At 44.2% G+C, this 19,395-nt stretch overlaps 1 protein-coding gene across 1 annotated transcript in view; it reads right to left on the reverse strand.

Annotated features, from left to right (window-relative positions):
• Nucleotides 1–486: 486 nt before the first annotated feature.
• Nucleotides 487–19,395, reverse strand: part of clec14a (C-type lectin domain containing 14A) — a gene marked incomplete at its 3' end in the record, with an annotated part of 32,949 nt that continues 14,040 nt past the window's right edge. The window contains exons 6-9 of the mRNA XM_083633043.1: nt 8,985–9,251; nt 3,390–3,469; nt 2,959–2,986; nt 487–830 (exon numbers count right to left, since the gene is read on the reverse strand). Coding sequence (XP_083489169.1) covers nt 487–830; nt 2,959–2,986; nt 3,390–3,469; nt 8,985–9,251 — 719 coding nt within the window. The remainder of the gene's footprint in view (nt 831–2,958; nt 2,987–3,389; nt 3,470–8,984; nt 9,252–19,395) is intronic.

Raw genomic sequence — 19,395 nt, forward strand, 5'->3', positions numbered from 1 at the left:
TTGATGTAAGTACAACAATACCTACAAAATGTTTTACTGACCTCAACAGTCATCTGTAGCAGCAGCCAATGCCGCTCTCACAGTCGACGTGTCAGCATCATTGTCACACTGCTCCAGTCCATGGTGATCTGATGTTTCCGGAATGTTGAAGAGAGGAGATGGATGAGCTCACTCTTGCTATGAGTGTTGTCCATGAACTTTGCCCTTGGTGTCAAATTTATCATATCCGGTCGAATCCGTAGATCAGAGAGTTCTTGGTACGCCGGATGTGGTCGTGATCTTTTGGCGAGCTGTTATAGCCATCAAAGACTACAATGATCTTCTGAGAGCGACTGCCAATACACTGCACATAGCTCAGGTAACTGTCAGCAATCTCCTGCCAAGTCTGACCTTGTTCCCACTTCACCATGTAGATAAGCCATCCACCATCAATCACCAGACTGGAGCAATTTTGGTTAGTGAGGTCAAGCGGATCGGTCAACTCCTTCAGGCTAGTCTTGAAAAGCCTGCCTTGTTTGCCTTGTTCATCTTTTGATCTTTATTGCTGAACAAGGACAAGGGGAAGGGAGTCAGCTCATACTCTAAGCTTGTCTCGACTGTCATATCCCATTTGGCGATAATGATCAGTCGGTTGAACAACTTGAGTGAGTTTAGGTGAAGCTTCTTCTCATTGACCTTGGGAATCTTTCTGAGCGATGATAGGGCCTGTACCTTGGACTTCACCTCCATGGTCGATGTCACTGACCGTCCATCCAGCTTTATCTGCATCTCCCTCCCTACTTCAGCTGCTCTCTCCGTGTTGACTGTGTCATCTGCAGTGCTCGTGAATCCTGTTGAGAAGGACAAGCAACAGCTTGTCTCGATCGTGGTCGAAGGGATTGTTCTCCTCAAACCATTTGAGGGCAAGTTCAATCGCTTCATCGTCTCGCTTCATCCGTGTTTTGCCAAGGTATTTGTGGAGTGGACCATGATTCTTGGGTGCCATGGCACTAGTCCGATACCTCACGAGTCCGACACCTCATGAGTCCGAAAAAAGAGGCATTGGACAGACGTCTCATTAGTCCAACAGCTCGTTAACCCGACAACTAAAATCTCACTAATCCGACCGCTCGTTAGTCCGAAAATAATGTGCTCTGACTGCAGCGCATGAGTTCTCATTCAGTCGAGACTGTGTACAAAACAGCAAATTGTTATGCTGGTTTTCTCTCCTTTCTCTCTCACCCCCTCCCTCCTCCTCCCTCTCCTCCCCCCTCTCCCTAACGAACATAATTATGTTTTTGATCATCCAATAGTTCAAGCACTGCATGGCTATTATGGCCTGATGACACGGAGGTATAATTTATGATCAGACGTGCGTTATTAGATATGACAATATGGAAACAGCACTCCAGAACAGGCTGGAATGAACGTTGTAGCCTATATGCCTACTATTGTGTGTATTACAGCGGGTCGCGGTCTGTTTAATTAGGCATCATGCGTGTCGATCCTGAAAACACATGATCAACAGGGATCATTTGGATGCGCGCATGGAGACAGGGCGCACAGACCTTGCCGGTCGGATTCTGATCCGCTCCCATGATGAAGATATAGGCTAGCTACAAACACACACACACACACACACACACAGCAAATAGGCTTCCCTGCCAATTCTGAAACAACAGAGCTATGTTTATAGGGGGTATAGTAGTATAATTGGACCATTCTGGTAACATTCTTGGATGTTTATTCATTGCTCCACTAGATGGTAAAATCTGTTGTAGGCTACTGCATCCGACACAATGTCACGGTCGCAATGTAGATACAGATTTTTATTAACTACACACACACACACACACACACACACATACAAATAATAACAATAACAATGATAATAATAACAATGATGATAATAATAATAATAATAATAATAGTAACAACAATAACATAATAACACTACCAATAATATAATAATAATAATAATAATAAACAATAATAGTAGTAGTAATAATAACTACAACAACAACAACAACAACAACAATAATAATAATAATAATAATAATAATAATAATAATAATAATAATAATAATAACAGCTTTATTTTATTTATTTTTTGGGACAGAGTTCACTCAAAAGGTAGCCTACATGGGCTGGGCGTGTGTGTGTGTGTGTGTGTGTGTGTGTGTGTGTGTGTGTGTGTGTGTGTGTGTGTGTGTGTGTGTGTGTGTGTGTGTGTGTGTGTGTGTGTGTGTGTGTGTGTGTGTGTGTGTGTGTGTGTGTGTGTGTGTGTGTGTGTGTAGCTAGCCTATATCTTCATCATGGGAGCGGATCAGAATCCGACCGGCAAGGTCTGTGCGCCCTGTCTCCATGCATGCGCGCATCCAAATGATCACTGTTGATCATGTGTTTATATCGACACGCATGCCTAATTAAACAGACCGCTGTAATACACACAATCCTGTAGCCTACAACGTTCCTTCCAGCCTGTTGGAGTGCGTTTCCATATTGTCATATCTAATAACGCACGTATGATCATAAATTAGACCTCCGTGTCATCAGGCCATAATAGCCGTGCAGTGTCATAGCCTACTGGAAGTATCGGATGATCAAAAGCATAATGTTCATGAGAGAGAGGGCGGAGGAGAGGGAGAAGGAGGGAGGGAGAGGGTGAGAGAAAGGAGAGAAAACCAGCAGCGACTCATGCGCTGCAGTCAGAGCGCATTCTCTTCGGACTAATGAGCGGTCGGATTAGTGAGATTTTCGCTGTCGGGTTAACGAGCGTAGGACTAATGAGGTGTCTGTCCAATGCATCATTTTTCGGACTCATGAGGTGTCGGTCTCGTGAGGTGTCGGACTGGGGGCAGTCCCCGATTCTTGACACCTTCCTCCATGCGCTGGTTGACATCGGAGAAGTGGTTGAGGGTCTGCACCCAGCACTTGTGGCCAGAATCACTATTTCTCATCCTCCCTCTGCTCACCTACCTTCTGACTTGGCCGCCTTCATCAGTGTCTGCTCGATACAAATGTCACACCAGGTGCCAGACCAATGATGGCAAGAGTAACGGACAGTAGGCAGTGAAGCTTTCGAAGCTTTCCTTGTAACTAGGCGAAGTTTCGAATTGCTTCATCAGCTGACAATACAGCTGTGCTGCGCCCTTGCTGTATTGATGATGCCCAGCAACTGAAAAGATGTCCAGCATCCTTGTAACAATGCAGGACAGGTGCCCGTCGTGGTCTGCAAGCCGTTCCCTTTTGATGAAGATCTTGATGACATCGACCATGTAGTCGTACTGCACCCAGAGTGCAGATGTTTTTCCTCCCTCGGCAAGTCTTTTGAAAGTTTCTTTAAATCTCGGTTCAAACACTGCAACTATTGGATCTGTATGTCCGGCTCTCATCTTCCCATGAGCTACCTTCTCCCTGAAGGTCCTCATTTCACCAAGCTCCTCCTCAATGAAGGTGTGTTTCATGACGTACAGATAGATGGCTGCATCTATAAGAAGGTGAGCGTTGATCATCACCTTGTCAAAACACCCTCCATTCATAAAAAAAAGGTGGGCGTACCATTTTTTCCACCAATGAGTGGTTTTGGTGCAAAACAAATGCTTGCAATCAATTCAGAATCATGAAAAAACAATTATTTGACCCCTCACAAGCTACTTAAGACAGAAGTAAACATTTAAAAATTTTCACAGATAAGGTTCCGGGTAGCCCAACTTTTAGCAGCTGTCACGGATTTTCCTCCGGGAGTTGAATTTAAAACTTTTTATATGTTATTAGACACCTTTACAAACAAAATGGTGAAGAAATTTCTTGGTAAGGAATTTATTCCCAGATTAGCCAAATATCACACAATCGCCTGCTCTATTGGCATGCGCAATGCCTATGACATCATCAGTGCCTATGACATCATCAGTGATGTTATAAGATGATTTGGGGACAAAAATTGAAACAAACAGTTCCCAGTGCCCTATAGAGAGGTCCAGTAACGAGTCCGGAAATCATCGATGCTAACAGCCCTGGTTCTTCACAGTTTTCGCCTATGGGAGTTTTGAATGGGTTTTTGGCGCGATGCTTCTAATAATCTCTCTGGGCAACGCTGGCTTAATCAAACGTGAACCAGTGTTTAGTAACATCATCTTCACACATGAAGACCACTTTTATGAGTTTTGAAGCTTTTATGTGCCGTTAAAAGGGTGGCTAGCTAGCAAACGGCTAAATGAGACTACAATGTCGACGCGGATATTATACGTCATCACGAGTGAACGCGGAAATTCTTTCTCTCGCGCCTTCGCGTGGACTCCTATGCGACACTGTGTGTAGTTCTGGATTAGCTTAGCACGAGCTTTTTACTTCTAGGGCTCGCATTTACGCTACAAAACTCATGAAAGTGGTCCTCATGTGTGAAGATTATCCCGCTGAACCTTGGTTCGCGTTTGATTAAACTTGCGTTGCCCACAGACCTTATTTGAAGCATCGCGCCGAAAACCCATTCAAAAATCCCATAGACAGAAACAGTGAAGAACCAGGAAGTTCGGGACTTCCGCATTCAGCCTACAAAAATACGTCATCCCTGGAGCTCTCTATTGCTCCCTTTTATAATTCCTAGGCTCGGCTGCTGTGCGGCCTCACCCGCCCTGCAGATCGACCTCTGTGGGGGCTCGCATATGCAGCGCGGCCGCTGCGCAGCCTCGCCCGCAGCTCAGCTGCTGCATGGCCTTGCCTGTTGGCATGCGCAGCGCATATTTTGCTCAACTTCACATCACTGATGACATCACATTCTCACTGAGGATGTCACAATGCCTATGACATCCTCAGTGATGTCACAATGCCTATGACATCATCAGTGGGACCAAAATTGAAACAGACAGACAAATATTGCCAACTTGCTCCCTTTTATAGATAATACTAGGGATCTCGCGCGCTACGCACGCTCGATTCCTAGGCTCGCCCGGCCGTCCTGCAGCTCGCTGAGCTGCCCCTGCAGATCACCAATCTGGCCCTGTAGCTCGCATTCGCAGCTCGGCCGCAGAGCGGCCTTGCCCGCAACTCGGCTGCTGTGTGGCCAATGAGACCAGCATCACTGATGATGTCAGATTTATGACATCACTGATGATGTCATCAGTGGGATTTACGACATCACTGGTGATGTCACAGTGGGATTTATGACATCACTGACAATATCACAGTGGGATTTATGACATCACTGGGATTTATGACATCACTGATGATGTCACAGTGGGATTTATGACATCACAGTGGGACAATCACAGTGGGACAGAGAAACAAACAGCTCCCATTTATATACTGATGATGATGGTACAGTAAGATAGATAGATAGATAAATTATGTTGAAAAGAAATTGTATTACATTATTGTCTGAACATTGTCGCTTGATATTGCTATATGACGTGCACCTGCTGTCATGACCTTTGCACTCCATTGTTGATTGCTATATATTGACAATAACCTTAAATTTGCACCCTGATGAAGAGTCTTCTGAGATGGGATATTTGACACTTGTTTTTTCACAATAGGAGACAAACTTTTTTATTGTGTGATCCAACCCATTCCTGACGAGCAACTGTTTCCTGTTTATACTGACTGCGGACCGACGCAGTGCTCCTAGTTCGGTCGTTTGTATCATTTTACGATTCGGACACTTAACAAAAAATGTCTGACGTATTACTGTAGTGCCCTGAAACACAGACACAGAGTAATTATTTTGTAAAACTATTACTACCCTGAACATACGCTGTAAACATATTACCCTAGAGTTATGATATCAGAGTAATAATATTCTATTATCAAGGTAATAGTTTTACAGTGTACAATCAATCAATCAATGAAATACTTTATTTCAGACTTGGTCGATATAAAAGACAACACACAAGAGTCTCCAGCACAGCGCTGTTGATGAGATGAGAGAGGAGTGTGTAACTTACTGTACAGAGAACGGAGTAATGTTAATTTTGTCAGCAATTTTTTAATTTATTCTTAGTCCTGTGTCCTTGTTAGTTTTTATCATATAGTCAACCTCATCCTCTTTTTTTATTTAGTCAAGTTTTAGTCGACTAAAAGTTTGAGCATGTTAGTCTCATCTTAGTCAAATAAAACCATAACATTTTAGTCTAGTTTTTGTCAATGAAAACTGTTGAATCTGCTGATGCGCTTGCAATAGTAATGGTCATTTAAAGCAGTTTTGCCAACTCTTTCCCAAGGAAAGTAGCTAATACTGACTCTGCCCGCCCAGGCCAGTGTTGGCGTACACCGGTAGCAATGACGACTTTTGACGAGTGGACCCTATTTACAGTCCCTGCTCGGCCTGCAGCTGAGCTGAGAAGGGAGGGAGGCTGGCTGCGCTGTGAGGAAAGCGCTCAGAGCTCTCTGGATAAGCAAGTAGCTGTACATTTTGGGAACAAAATGCCTCATACACATAATAGATAAGACCCATAGCTACTGTAAGACTGGGCGGGTTCTGTTATAACTGCGATCTCTGTAAATGTGTTTTTAAGACAGCTAAATGTTAGCTACATCTATGATGCTGCAGCACAGGAAAGTGAACTGCTGCATTGAGGGTCTATAATTAGTGTAACTTTCGTTGTCTATTTTTTTATTTAGTCTTAGTCCTGTGTCAATTGTCCTTGTTAGTTTTTATCACATTTAGTCAACCTCATCCTGTTTTTGTTCAGTCAAGTTTTAGTCTACTAAAAGTTTAAAGAGTATTTTAGTCTCGTCTTAGTCAAAGAAACTAAAAGTCTGAGCATTTTAGTCTTGTCTTAGTCTTCGGGAAAAAGGTAGTCGACGAACATTTTTCGTCATAGATTTCGTCATAGTTTTCATCAATGAAATTAACACTACTGGAAAGGTTCAATTATGACTTCCTGCCCATGAGGGGAGTTTGACTTTTGACAACTGATGTGATTCTTCAGTCTTTATTTGTTCCTCACCGATGACAGGCTGTCTGTCCAGGAGCACGGGGGGAGGGTTTTTTTTATTGGCAAACTGTCACTCTGTCGCACGTCTTCTCTGTGATATCATCTCCAGGATCAAAGAACAATTAAATAATATTTCATATATACACAGAAACCCTGTGAGATATAAAGACATATATACACATAAACCCTGTGAGATATAAAGACATATACACAGAAACCCTGTGAGATATAAAAACAACAGCAGACAGAACAGAACAGACAGAAACCTTTAAAGGGACAGTTCACCCCAAAATAAAAATACAAATAAAATGTTTTCCTCTTACCTGTAGTGCTATTTGTATCCATCTAGATCGTTTTGGTGTGAGTTGCCGAGTTTTGGAGATATTGGCCATAGAGTCTGTGTTCTCTCAATACAATAGAACTGGATGGCACGTGGCTTGTGGTGCTCAAAGTGCCAAAAAATGGGAATATGAATCAGGCCCTATTTTGAGAAGTTCTTAAACGATAATTCCGTTTTTTTCAACCTGGACCCTATTTTCCACACTGTATGTGTCTAATAAACTCATCTGACACTTTTTTTTTCAAATTGGTCTAGTACTCACCGAGATTGCCTTGTTTACAGCTGGAGCAATGTGCTCAAACAACTACACAGTGTAACCGAGTCGGGCAATTGCGCACCGCATCGTCAATACACGTTTGCTAATAAAACTGTTTGTTTTGGGCTGGGACTCGGAGGCTCAAACTGTCAATAGTGTCTGGCAACATGGAAATGACTATATGTAGCTAGAGCGAAAATTCTATAAGAGAGACCTTAATGTCATTCATTCACTCACTTTTCATTCATTCACTCTCAGGATATAACTCTAGCTCTCATACCCACTTCTTAATCAACCTGCATTTTCCTGTTCTAGGAGAAACCCTTTAGTTGTCACTGGCTCTCATTCATCCCTCCTGTCCTCATTCACATCTTTCCCTGTCAGGAGAAAACCTTTTAATGTCACGCCCACTCATTCATAAAACTCAGTCACCAATCACCCCTTTCCCGCTTCTACCTAGCGTCACGGTTTGTGGGCGGTATCATTTAGATTTAGCCAATCAGAGCATGACACATCTTCCCATTCAGCCTATCATGGTCTATACTGTCATAGCTAAAAAAAACCTGTTTCTCTCTGTCATCTCATTGCGTTTCAGTGCGTTCCTGCATCCCGCCTCCACCCCATTCTCCTCCAGTCCTCTCTGAGGTCTTCAGATTCAGAAGCCTTCTCCAGCAAGAACAAGTTACTTCACCACCACCAGGTCTAGACTCCACAGGGGGGATATTCAATCTACTCTGGCTGCATCCATCTACCCCTGCTGATCATGACATCATAATCAAGCTGACGTCATGATGGAGTCTAATCGCCAAAACTATATCTCTGTGCCTTCAGGCTCATGTATCTAATCATCTAATAAATCATTGTCATTCTAGAAATGTGTCTCTCTGGTTGAAATATATTTAGCTGATTGATGGATAGTTTCCCATTCAGTCCCTCTGTTTTGGCTGCTTTTTCCAGTTCACTTTTCCACTTTTCCCTTGGGACATGGAAGAGTCTCCAGCACAGCGCTGTTGATGAGATGAGAGAGGGGAAATCCTCCGTGGTGACACAACGCAAGCTTCGCTGTCTTGCTGGTTGCTCCTGCTCGTACGCCCCGGAGAATATTCAGGTAGGAGTCGTCTCCATGCCAGACGATGTGAGAGAGGAAGCATGTGCTAATCTACAACTCTCCCCATCGGCAGAGGGGGTGGAGCAACGACCAGGACAGCAGGGGGAATTGGCCAATTATAATTGGGGAGAGAATTGGGGGGGAATCCAGGGAGGGGGGATCTATCTCGAAAAGACATTGGTGAATCCAGTCCCAGGTGACCATAAACACCATAAACATGGAGAAACTGTCTTTGATGTAAATAATTGAATAGAAAATCAGCCACATATCTCCTCACCAGCAGCGACAGTAACACCCTTCCACCAATCACACGCTCCCTTTCTCATGTTGCCTCCTTCTCATTGGTTGTTTCCATCGCATCCTTGCCTTGCTCCTTGCTCCTCATTGCCATCTTCTCGGCTTTCCTCATGGCTCGTTTCTTGGACCTCCTCATCGTGCAGCACCTCACCAGAACCAGGATCAGAACCAGCAGAAGCAGCAGCCCCATCACCGCACCCAGCGCCGGGATCAGCATGGCGGACAAGCCGCCGCTGTCCGTCACAACCACCGGGGGAGGGGAGGTGAGGGACGGGTTAGTCCCCGGGTGAGGCCTGTGGGTCGGGCTTGTGTCGCCATCGCCTCTCTTCAGTAGAGCTGCAAGGATTAGTTGATTCATTGATTAGTCGGTTGACAGAAAATGTATCGCCAACAATCTTTATAATCGGTTAATCGTTTAGATTAATTTTTTTATAAGACATACTGAAATTCTCTCATTCCAGCCATTAATGCCCCTGGAAACCCAAATCCACAATAACCTAACAATGTAATTGAGGGTGTTATTTACTTAACTAGATTATCAGGCCACTACGCAACCTTCAATTCTAGTTTGCTGGGACTCTGGCCCGGTATTGTGTTGTGTGTGTAAGTTCTGTGTGTGTTCTGGGCGATTCCCAGAAGCGCACTCCTCCAGTTTGAAGTTGATCAGACGAACAGTCCGTGAGATAAACCACTTTTTGTGTTGCCAGTAGGTGGCAATTACCGAATTGCACAAAATTCAGCACTGAACTCCATCAGGTCCCCTAAGCCACTGGCGTGGTATCGGTCGGCCTCCGGCCCGGCCGACGCCACAAAAGTGACTTTCGTGACACAAAACGTGATGCAAATCATGACTGACACCGCTACCCGCTACTCGCCTGCCCACCGGCCCACCTAGGCAATTTTACTAAAGGATAGTTAGTAAGCATCAAAAAGTATTAGAAATTAGTTTCAATCCATATTCGAAATATTGGCATTTAAGTTTTTTTTAAGCTTTCCTGATACTGGGTTTGAATTGGGCGTTGTTATGCTCGAAGACTTATTACACAATAAGCTCGCAAACCAATCAGGCCGAAGTGCCACTACCTGCAAATAAAAAAAAACACACCCAGGTGCTGAAGTAAACGGTGCAGACATACAAACACAACTTAACCAATGTTTAACTATAAGAAGAAGACAATGCTCGAGTGACATCACTGATGACATCACAACTGCCTGATGACATCACGTCATGTGATTGCGTGACATTTCCAGTTGAGAGACATTACTTCACACACACACTCTCTTCCTTATTCCCCTCGATCCAGACCCAAATCACTGTCCGAGTGACATCACTTCCCTGTGACATCACTTCCCTAACCCTACCCTAACCGCTTCCAGGTGAACTTTTTGGTACATCTCAGGCTCATACTGACAAAGTCACCCATAGAAGCGGATGCACCTCTTAAAAATGCATCAGAATGTATCAAGTTCTGCTGCACTGGGGGGTGGGGGGTGGAAGAGAGCACCGGGGGGACTTCAGCAGACATGCACCCACAGTTTCAGAGCAGAGAATACTGCTTAGTTTTCCATGATTTTGAAACCTAATTTCATCATGGAGACATTCAAATTGGCTATAAAGTGGGTGGTGTCTGTCTGTCTGTCTGTGCTCACTCGGACAAACACAGGGCATGCTGACTAGAATAAATGGCAGCCGTCACTGTCAAAGTTATATCCCAAGAGGCTCTAAACAACTTTTTGAGGCCTATTGTCTAGAAGCCATCATAAAGTACTTACCTATGCCATGGAGGACGATGTACAACATTTAAAGTCCCTGGAAACCAGAAATATTTCTTTATTATTTAGCATTTTGAGTTAATCACATCACAGGACCCTATGTTAATAAGCTACCAGCCAAATTTGAACGATGATGAACGTTGCAAAGTATATAAATTTAGGTTTGACAGGTGTGGCAAAACGCATGAGATTTCATTATTTTTTAGAGTGTACTTTCTCCCGCGGAATGTGTGGGCGTGTCCGTCTGCAGCAGGGACATTTATCTCCTCTGAGAGAGAGAGCGCGAGATCAAGTTACACAGCACTTGCGAGTGTGTGTGTGTGTGTGTGTGTGTGTGTGTGTGTGTGTGTGTGTGTGTGTGTGTGAGAGAGCCACCAGCCTGTGTGTCTCTCGCTCTCTCTCACTAGTCGAGAGAGAGAGAGAGAGAGAGAGAGAGAGAGAGAGAGAGAGAGAGAGAGAGAGAGAGAGAGAGAGAGAGAGAGAGAGAGAGAGAAGCACATGGCCTGGCTGAAACCCGACACCTTGCTAATCTCACAAGCATAGCGCTTGGCAGACGCACACAGAGGGAGACGGACAGCAAGGGAGCGCTGTCACTGGGGGCAAAGAACGGACTTGCCATAGGTGGGTGCGGATTGCGCGCGTGTACAAAGGTTATATAGAGCTTATGACGTCATAAGCTCCTGCGTTTTAGCACCTCACGCACTGCTGTCTTCAATGAGGAAGTACTTTGTAGAATCTTGTAGAAAAGTGGCGATTTTAAGGCTTTGGGTTGAAAGTAATGTATAATAATTTCGGAGGCACAAAATGACTAACATAAGACCCTAAATAACATAGTTAGAACGTTTTTGTGGATTTTGGTTTCCAGGGACTTTAAAGCTATCGATAAAAAGAAATGCGATAAGTGCATGGAATCTTTAACCAAACATGCACTTTTAACAAAGGAAGACAGCGAGATAACCAGTGGGGATAACAGGCGACTGACATCCAGAATTTATATTTTATTCACTTGAGTAACCGCTCCGTGGATGATATATATGCCGAATTGAAGAGTGGTGCCTGGCAATCTATTTTATGTAGGCCTACCTCTGTATAATCAAGAAACTTTAAATTAATAGTGTCAATGTTTTTCATAGCGAGACAACAGCACGCACGCATGGGTGTAGCAGATCAGGAGAGGCATAGCCTACAGCAGACCACTTTTTCCATCATGTTTTCTCTTTAGACTACCTCACATTTATTTGGGGAACGAGATTAATTCCCTCGTTTTAGGGTTTGACTGGTGTCTGGCGATGTTTTAATCACATCAATCAATCGTCTTCAACCAACTCCATTACGCGCATAACGTAATGGCTGGAAACTCGCATAATTCAGCATTTTCTTTTGCCGACTTTCTGAATACCATGACGATTTCATGATACCTTTGGATCACGGAAGGCAAATGAGGGAGAAGACTCATCTCACTGTCACCACGATTGCAGATTTAACATCCAAAACAGCAGCATCATTGTGGATGTGAGTGGATCTACGTTTACTAGTTTCTTATTATCCATTGCCTGGCCTCCCAGGATACCTCTAATGTTGCATTTACCCCCATGCACATCGTTTGACCATTTTTTTCTACTTATAACTGTATGAAACACCATAAAACCAGAGCAGAATCCCAATTTCTTCTGCTTCTCTATGGAGCTCTCGCTCAGGTTGTCCGAGTGTATTGTGGAGCTACATGCGCTGTGATTTGCTTGTCTGCGTTCGGGGCGGGACTTAGTGATAGATCAATTGTGATGTCATCAGTGATTTAATAAATCTTTTCTGCGATCGAGAATGTAGGGAAACAGTGGATGGATGGATCCATGGGCGGAGTTAATGTCATAAAAAATGTTAAAAAAAAAATGCTCACCATTGTAAATCTCCATCTCACTGTCTGGCTGAATATGATCATACAATTTATATCCACTTTGACAAGAATCAGAGGTATCTCTTTGCTAAAGCTGTGACCCCCCTGTCACAGCTTTAGCAAAGCTCTGACAGGGCCTCTGACAGGGCTTTGCTGCAGCCGCCCCCTCCCTCTGGAATGCCTTTCCCAGTCACATCTGACAGGCCAAAACTCATTGGCCTCTATCTTCCCAAAAGCGCAAATTTTGCGTTTGCGCTCGTTTAACGCCGTGCGCAATGCAAATTGGGGGTGGACACAAGCGCATGCCTGTGATAATTGTACTGGGCATTGGCTGCCCCATGCCAAAGCAGGCGAAAATGTGAGATAGATGGCGTTACCCTATCGTCAGCAGCGCGCAATTACTTTGCGCTAAGAGCTTTGAAAAGGACCTCTTATGTGCAAATACCTCTCTGCGCTGGGCGCTCTGCACAGAGATTACGGCTGCGCTCCCAGCGCAGAGAGGTATTTGCGCAGTGGAAAGTGGAATTCCTTTTGGATATGTCATACGCACAGCCTTGCCATGCCAAGACAAGGATCTGGAGCTCACCATAAACAACACACTAGTGAGGGATCCCACTATACTGGCATCTGGCTTGAACCAATTCTTTATTGAGTCAGTAAATGACATGTCATGGCCCAGCTCTTTCCCCCTCCTGATTGCATGGACAGCCCTGTCAACCCTTCCCATCCAATCTTTGAGCTCACAGAAATAACTGACTTAGATGTTGTCAAAATCATAGGTAGCCTAAGGAACTCCACAGCCAAGGACGTTTTTGGCTTCAACACCAACTTCATTAAAGAGCATAAAGACGCTCTGGTCCGCCCTATCACCCACCTGGTCAATCTGTCCATTAAACACGCAGTGGTTCCCTTGGTCTGGAAGTTGTCAGTAGTTACCCCAATTTTTAAAGCTGGGAAGAAGACTGATATGTCTAATTATAGACCGATCAGTATTTTACCAATCATCTCAAAAATAGCTGAGAAAGGGGTTGCTAAGCTTTTGGTTGAACATCTCAGCAAGGAACCCCCTCTGCTGCATCCCATGCAATTTGGTTTTCGGGCCCACCACTTGACCGAGACGGCCATTTCTGTTCTAGTTGAAAAAATCAAGGGGCTACTAGACTGCAATGCTTGTGTCGGTGCTGTCTTTTTAGATTTAAAGAGAGCATTTGATACTGTGAACCATCAAGTCCTTCTGTCCAGACTAACTTACTTTAACTTCTCCAATCATGCACTGAACTGGTTTAAATCTTATTTAGCCAACAGAACACAATGTGTAATGGTAGATGGGGACAAGTCCTCCTATTTGGAGTGCCCGGTTGGCGTTCCCCAAGTGATGGAGAAAATTTACATCACATTAGCCTTTATTTGGACAATCACTAGTTATTAATATATTCATATACATTTCCATTTTAGTTACATATAGTTATGACACAGACATATTTCATAGTTAGATGACCTGTGTACATACACAGATAGACGTCATATTTAGATAACTTGTACCATACATTTGCAGCTCCTCTCGATCGCACACTGTGCCCTGTCACCTTGCCACAGTGCTCTCTTTGCAGGGCCAGAATAACAGATAGATTGAGTCTACTGAATGGCCTTCCAGTGTGCGTCAAGACAATCTGATGTGCGTCATGACATGTAATCTGATGTGCGTCAAGACATGTTATCTGATGTGTGTCCTATAAGTGTCTTTGAGTTTCTGTTCACCCTCCAAATGCTTTTTGAGAAAACTGTAATTAGACAAGCTAGGAAAATTACTGCTGACCCCTCCCATGTTTTGCATATAGAATACGAACTGCTTCCATCTGGTAGACGCTACAGAGTCCCAATCAAAAACAAAAAACGATACCTCAACAGATACAAGAACTCTTTCATCCCCATATCAGTTAGTCTCCTAAACTCGGGTCATAATAAGCATCTACTGTAACTATGATGCACTTGCACTTTAATTGTATGTTTGCACATGTTTGCACTGTCTTGTGGTATGCACTGTTTTGTATGTAGCAGCCGTATGTATGTCCAAGACAAATTTCCCTTGGGATAAATAAAATAATCTTGAATCTTGAATCTTGAATCTTGTTCAATGTATGTAAGCCTGTGTATCCATCCGTGAATATACAAGAGTGCATCTCTTGGCCAAGATCTATGTTCAATACATCATATCAGACGACTTCTTCTGACTCCTGGCTCCATCATTTCATTACAACTGGTTTTCCTTCAAGTGGTTCACTGTTTACCTTTTGGCTCTGGAATTTCATTCTCCATCAATTGGCGACACGAAGAACGGATATCTACAAACAGTTCGGTAAGTTGAATTAAATTGAATAATTCCTTACCTAACTGTTTGTCTGATATAAAAGAACCTAAGTTAGTATTTTGTGGGCTTCTTGAGACAAAGGGGGGACGCCCCAATGTAAATAATACAGATGACCTCAGGACCATTACAAACTCTCTTGACCGGCTGTATTTTGCAGTGACCAGGATGGTCCAGTGTTAAGCTGCACGGCAAGAGAGCCTGAGAAGCGTTATCAATATTGCCTCAACAAGGCCATAAGGCTGCATTAGCAGCGACTAGCATAGTCCAGTCTGGAAACTGCGGCAAGATGAGCTCTCTTTTTCAAAGCCACAAGGCTGCATAGCAGCGACTAGAATAGTCCAGTTAGGAAACTGCGGCAAACACGTGAGAGAGCCTAGGCAATAATTGATACGGTCTGAAGGAACCCCACAACTATACTAATGAAACCAAAAGCATTATAAACAGCAAAAGTGAACAAATTCATACATTTCCAAATCCATACATTTCTTAAGAGCCTAAATTAAAGGAGTACAATAATTGTAAAATATGGAAGTTCGCAATGAAGTATTCCCTAACTGTTTGTCAAACTAACAAATAACATCTGGGAAAAGAACAAATGATCTGTCACAAGTTTTTTTGATTCACAGACAAAACGGGCTCAGTCAGAGCCCTGGACAAGGCATCTCCGCCCCAACAAGGAGGTCAAGCGAGATATTGCAGAACCAAAACTACAACCAACGCATAAATTCCCTGGGAAAAGCACCTCCACCCCACTAAGGAGGTCAAGTAAGATACAGCAGACCCAATACTACATCCAGCAAAATTCCCTGCGGCCCTCTGGTAAGCTCATTCCAATTACGCACACACAACAAGGACAGATGCCAGTTCCAGAAACACAGGCCCTAGAAGAAATAGAAAACATAAGATCAGAAAGCTGCAGCTATTCTCTCTGCTCCTCACCCGCCTTTGAGACAAGAGTTTTGACACCCTGAGCGCTTAAATAGAAGCATGATGATGAGACTGATATATACAGTATAAATCTAGATGTGTTGACTCTGTGACAGAGAATCTAGATAATGGGTAAAAATCAGTCCAAATGTGGGGAACCGGAACCTTGTCCACTGCCAAAGGCGGAACGCTTGAGGGCGAGAGATATTCGCAAACACCTCACAAAAGCAAAGGTCCCTCTGGTACCACCTGGTTCATGTGCCGACATAGTCCGTTTGCAACTTGGAGAAAACTATGTGATACCTTTCACCCATGATCTTACTAAATGTAGCCAAGGCCTCTGGCCTATAGGAGGCTCATTTGATAAAGACAAAATTATGTACATGCAGACTGCAGCCAGACAGTCAATCAACCTCGGCTGGTCAGAGTCTTATGTTACAGAATGCATAAGAGGATGGAAGCGGGTAGCTAAAAAGCACCAGCCTCCCCAAGGCAACACAGCGAGAGTGCCTTGCTCTGATGTTAAAAAGAATAAGGCTCTAACGCCAGAAATGACAAATATGATTGATAAAATTGTCAAAACAACGGCACCCGACAAACTCAGTATAATCATATCTATTTTATTTATTTCACCTTTATTTCACCAGGAAAATTATTTGAGATCCAAGATCTCTTTTTCGAGTAAGACCTGGCCAAAATGGCAACATCCATAAAAACAAAAAACAAGATGCAAGCACAACAAGAACATAAAAGGCAATACAGTCATGAGGAGAATTGAATGTGGGTTGGAGCAGTTAAGAAAAACGGGAGATGAGATGGGGGGGGGGGGGGTAGAAGGGGTTAGGGGAAAAGGTAGGAATGAGGAAAAGGGGGTTGGATGCGGAGGGGTTGCATACAAGATATTAAAAACACTTTATACAGAAAAGCAGTGACATTGACCCATCACATTCTTTAAAAAGTCTGCGATGTGAGTTTTAAAATCAGGAAAGGTGATGAGGTTAGCTAGTTTTAGGGTTTTTTGCAGTTCATTCCAGGCAGAGGGAGCAGAAAGTCCTATCCTGGAACTGAAACAAACAGATATAGTCCGGATCTCAGCAAAATTCCCTGAAAACACTGCAAAAAAGCATCTGCCCTCATGCATCTGCACTGTGTAAAAAACAATCATGTGACTCCCCAGTCTTTCATTAGACATTTGAGAAACAGCGGTATCAATTGTGATAGGTTTGCAGACACAGAGCCCACTGGCACGCGTTTATATTCTAAACAATGTGTCTCCTCAGAGTCAGAGGAGGAAAATGATAATGACCAAATGTTAGAGCTAATTGCATGCACAGAAGCAATTCGTTTAAATGATACCGCGGCAGCCAGAGCCCATGAGCAAGAAGGAGGAGGAGTGAGCGGCCAACCATCCAACCAATCACTCTCCTCCACTGAAGCAGCAGAACAGCGCCCAAAATACAGCCCAACTGAAGCAGGTGCTAAACCGAAGGACAGTAAAACAAAACATAGCATCTTAAAGAAACTGGATATAGACCCAGATGAATTCAGTAAGAGCAGTCTCTCTCGCCATCACCGGTCAGGCAAGGATTATGGCACACGGCCACGATCCTCCTCACAACCTGACATCAGAGATATTGATGGAATAGAAAAACAATATAAACGAAGGCAAACAAAAATAGACCCGAGACATAGACTCTCCCGTGAGGATTTGTCCAAGCTCATGACTCGGGAGGAATGGGCTAGATCAATGTTACACCCAACCCTTGATAAAGAACAACTCCCCACCACCAGCAGAGAGTCTCTCACTGACACAACTGACCATCCTCATTTTATTGCCCCCAAAATCATGGTCGGTGAGACACCCATTCTGAAACCTTGGACACCCCACGAGGCGAGACAGATGCTCAGAGACAGTCCAAATCCTCTAAACAGACCTGGTGCTTTTCATGAATGGCTAGCACAAGTGATATCTCTGTATAACTGCTTAATTCCAGATGTACAACAATTATCGGCATTGGCTTACAATTTGGAGTGGAGAAGTGTACAGACACATTTCTCATTTCCAGTGGGTAGCGGGAATGGAGATTGGCTAGCAACAACAGACGGGGAAAATTATTCCCGAGATGATTGGATAACGCAAAAATGCCTAGAGGCTATCAAGAAATCAGCCAGGAACACAGGAGATCTTAGCAAAGTCACTTCCTGTATCCAAGGTAAAACTGAAGAAACACTTCAGTTCCTTCAGAGATTCCAAATTACTTGGGAAACATCAGCAGGTGTTTGTGTGAGTGAACACAATTTGTTGGCGGTGCAAACGCTCATGAATTGTTTACGTCCCGAGGTCGGAACGGCCTACAAAATATCTGCAAAAGATTGGCACACTGCAGACTTTGCTCAGACAGTAGTTGCACTGTCAAAGCTATGCAGAGACAGCACCACAGGTCTCAGCCCCCATGAAGTCCTGATGGGGAGGAGTATGACCACAAGTGTCACTCCCCCTTTAACAACCCATCAGGCCACCCTAATTTGGACAGAGGAATATATGAGGGAGTACATACTCTCTCTGGCTAGCCTGCTGAGGAAGCATCATTTACAAGTCTCCTCCAGGCTACCCGCACCAGGCGAAGGGCCAACCCACCCCTTTAAGCCCGGGGATTTTGTTTTAATCAAATCACTTTGCAAAGTCTCTCTCGTTCCCAGGTGGTCTCAACCATGTCAGGTTCTGCTGACAACAAGGACAGCAGTGAAAGTGGAAGGAAAGAAGGAATGGATACATGCAACTCGATGTCGCATGGCACCAGCAACAGGGCACCTCCCAGGAGCAGGGAATCCAGTACCTGCACTTATGGCATTATCACTGCCCTCATATGTGCAGGGCTGGTCCTCCCTATCTTCCTAGAGGACCTGCATCAACTAACCACTCCCAAACCATCACCTACCAAGGCCACTAAACCCACCACGGCCCCACGCTCTGCCCAAGAGGCGGAGAAACAAGATAGGTTTTGCCGCTCGGCTCTAGATATTAACCCTTCACAACTAGATGCCAACGGAGTTCCCCATGACAATCTCTACATGAGGTTAATACACGATTTTGCAGCTTCCCTGAACCGCTCTGATTGTTATGTTTGTGCGCCCATCCCCCGTACGGCTGAGGGGGGCATGCCCCTGATTCCAAGCCCATTCCACGGCCCAGACATGATAGGATGGCTACTGGCCATGCAAATGCTTCCCAATGCCTCCTATGGTGGTAAAGTTGACTGCACATTTGATTTATACAACCTCACCCTAGTAACCGCAACTAATTACTGCGGAAACACTGTGCGACAGATTAACTTCACCAAATTGGCTAAACGCAGGTCTAGTTTCCCTGCATTGCATCGACCGGTGTTAACTATAAACCCTTCATACGTTCCTATTGGCAAATACTGTTTCATTCGTTATAGACCAGGTATACCATCACAGTTTTTCCTCGGGAACAGCACATGCGAGCACTACCTTCCGTCTAGCTGTGGTATGTA

Source organism: Poromitra crassiceps, assembly GCF_964638095.1.
Source record: "Poromitra crassiceps genome assembly, chromosome: 3".
Taxonomy (NCBI): domain Eukaryota; kingdom Metazoa; phylum Chordata; class Actinopteri; order Beryciformes; family Melamphaidae; genus Poromitra; species Poromitra crassiceps.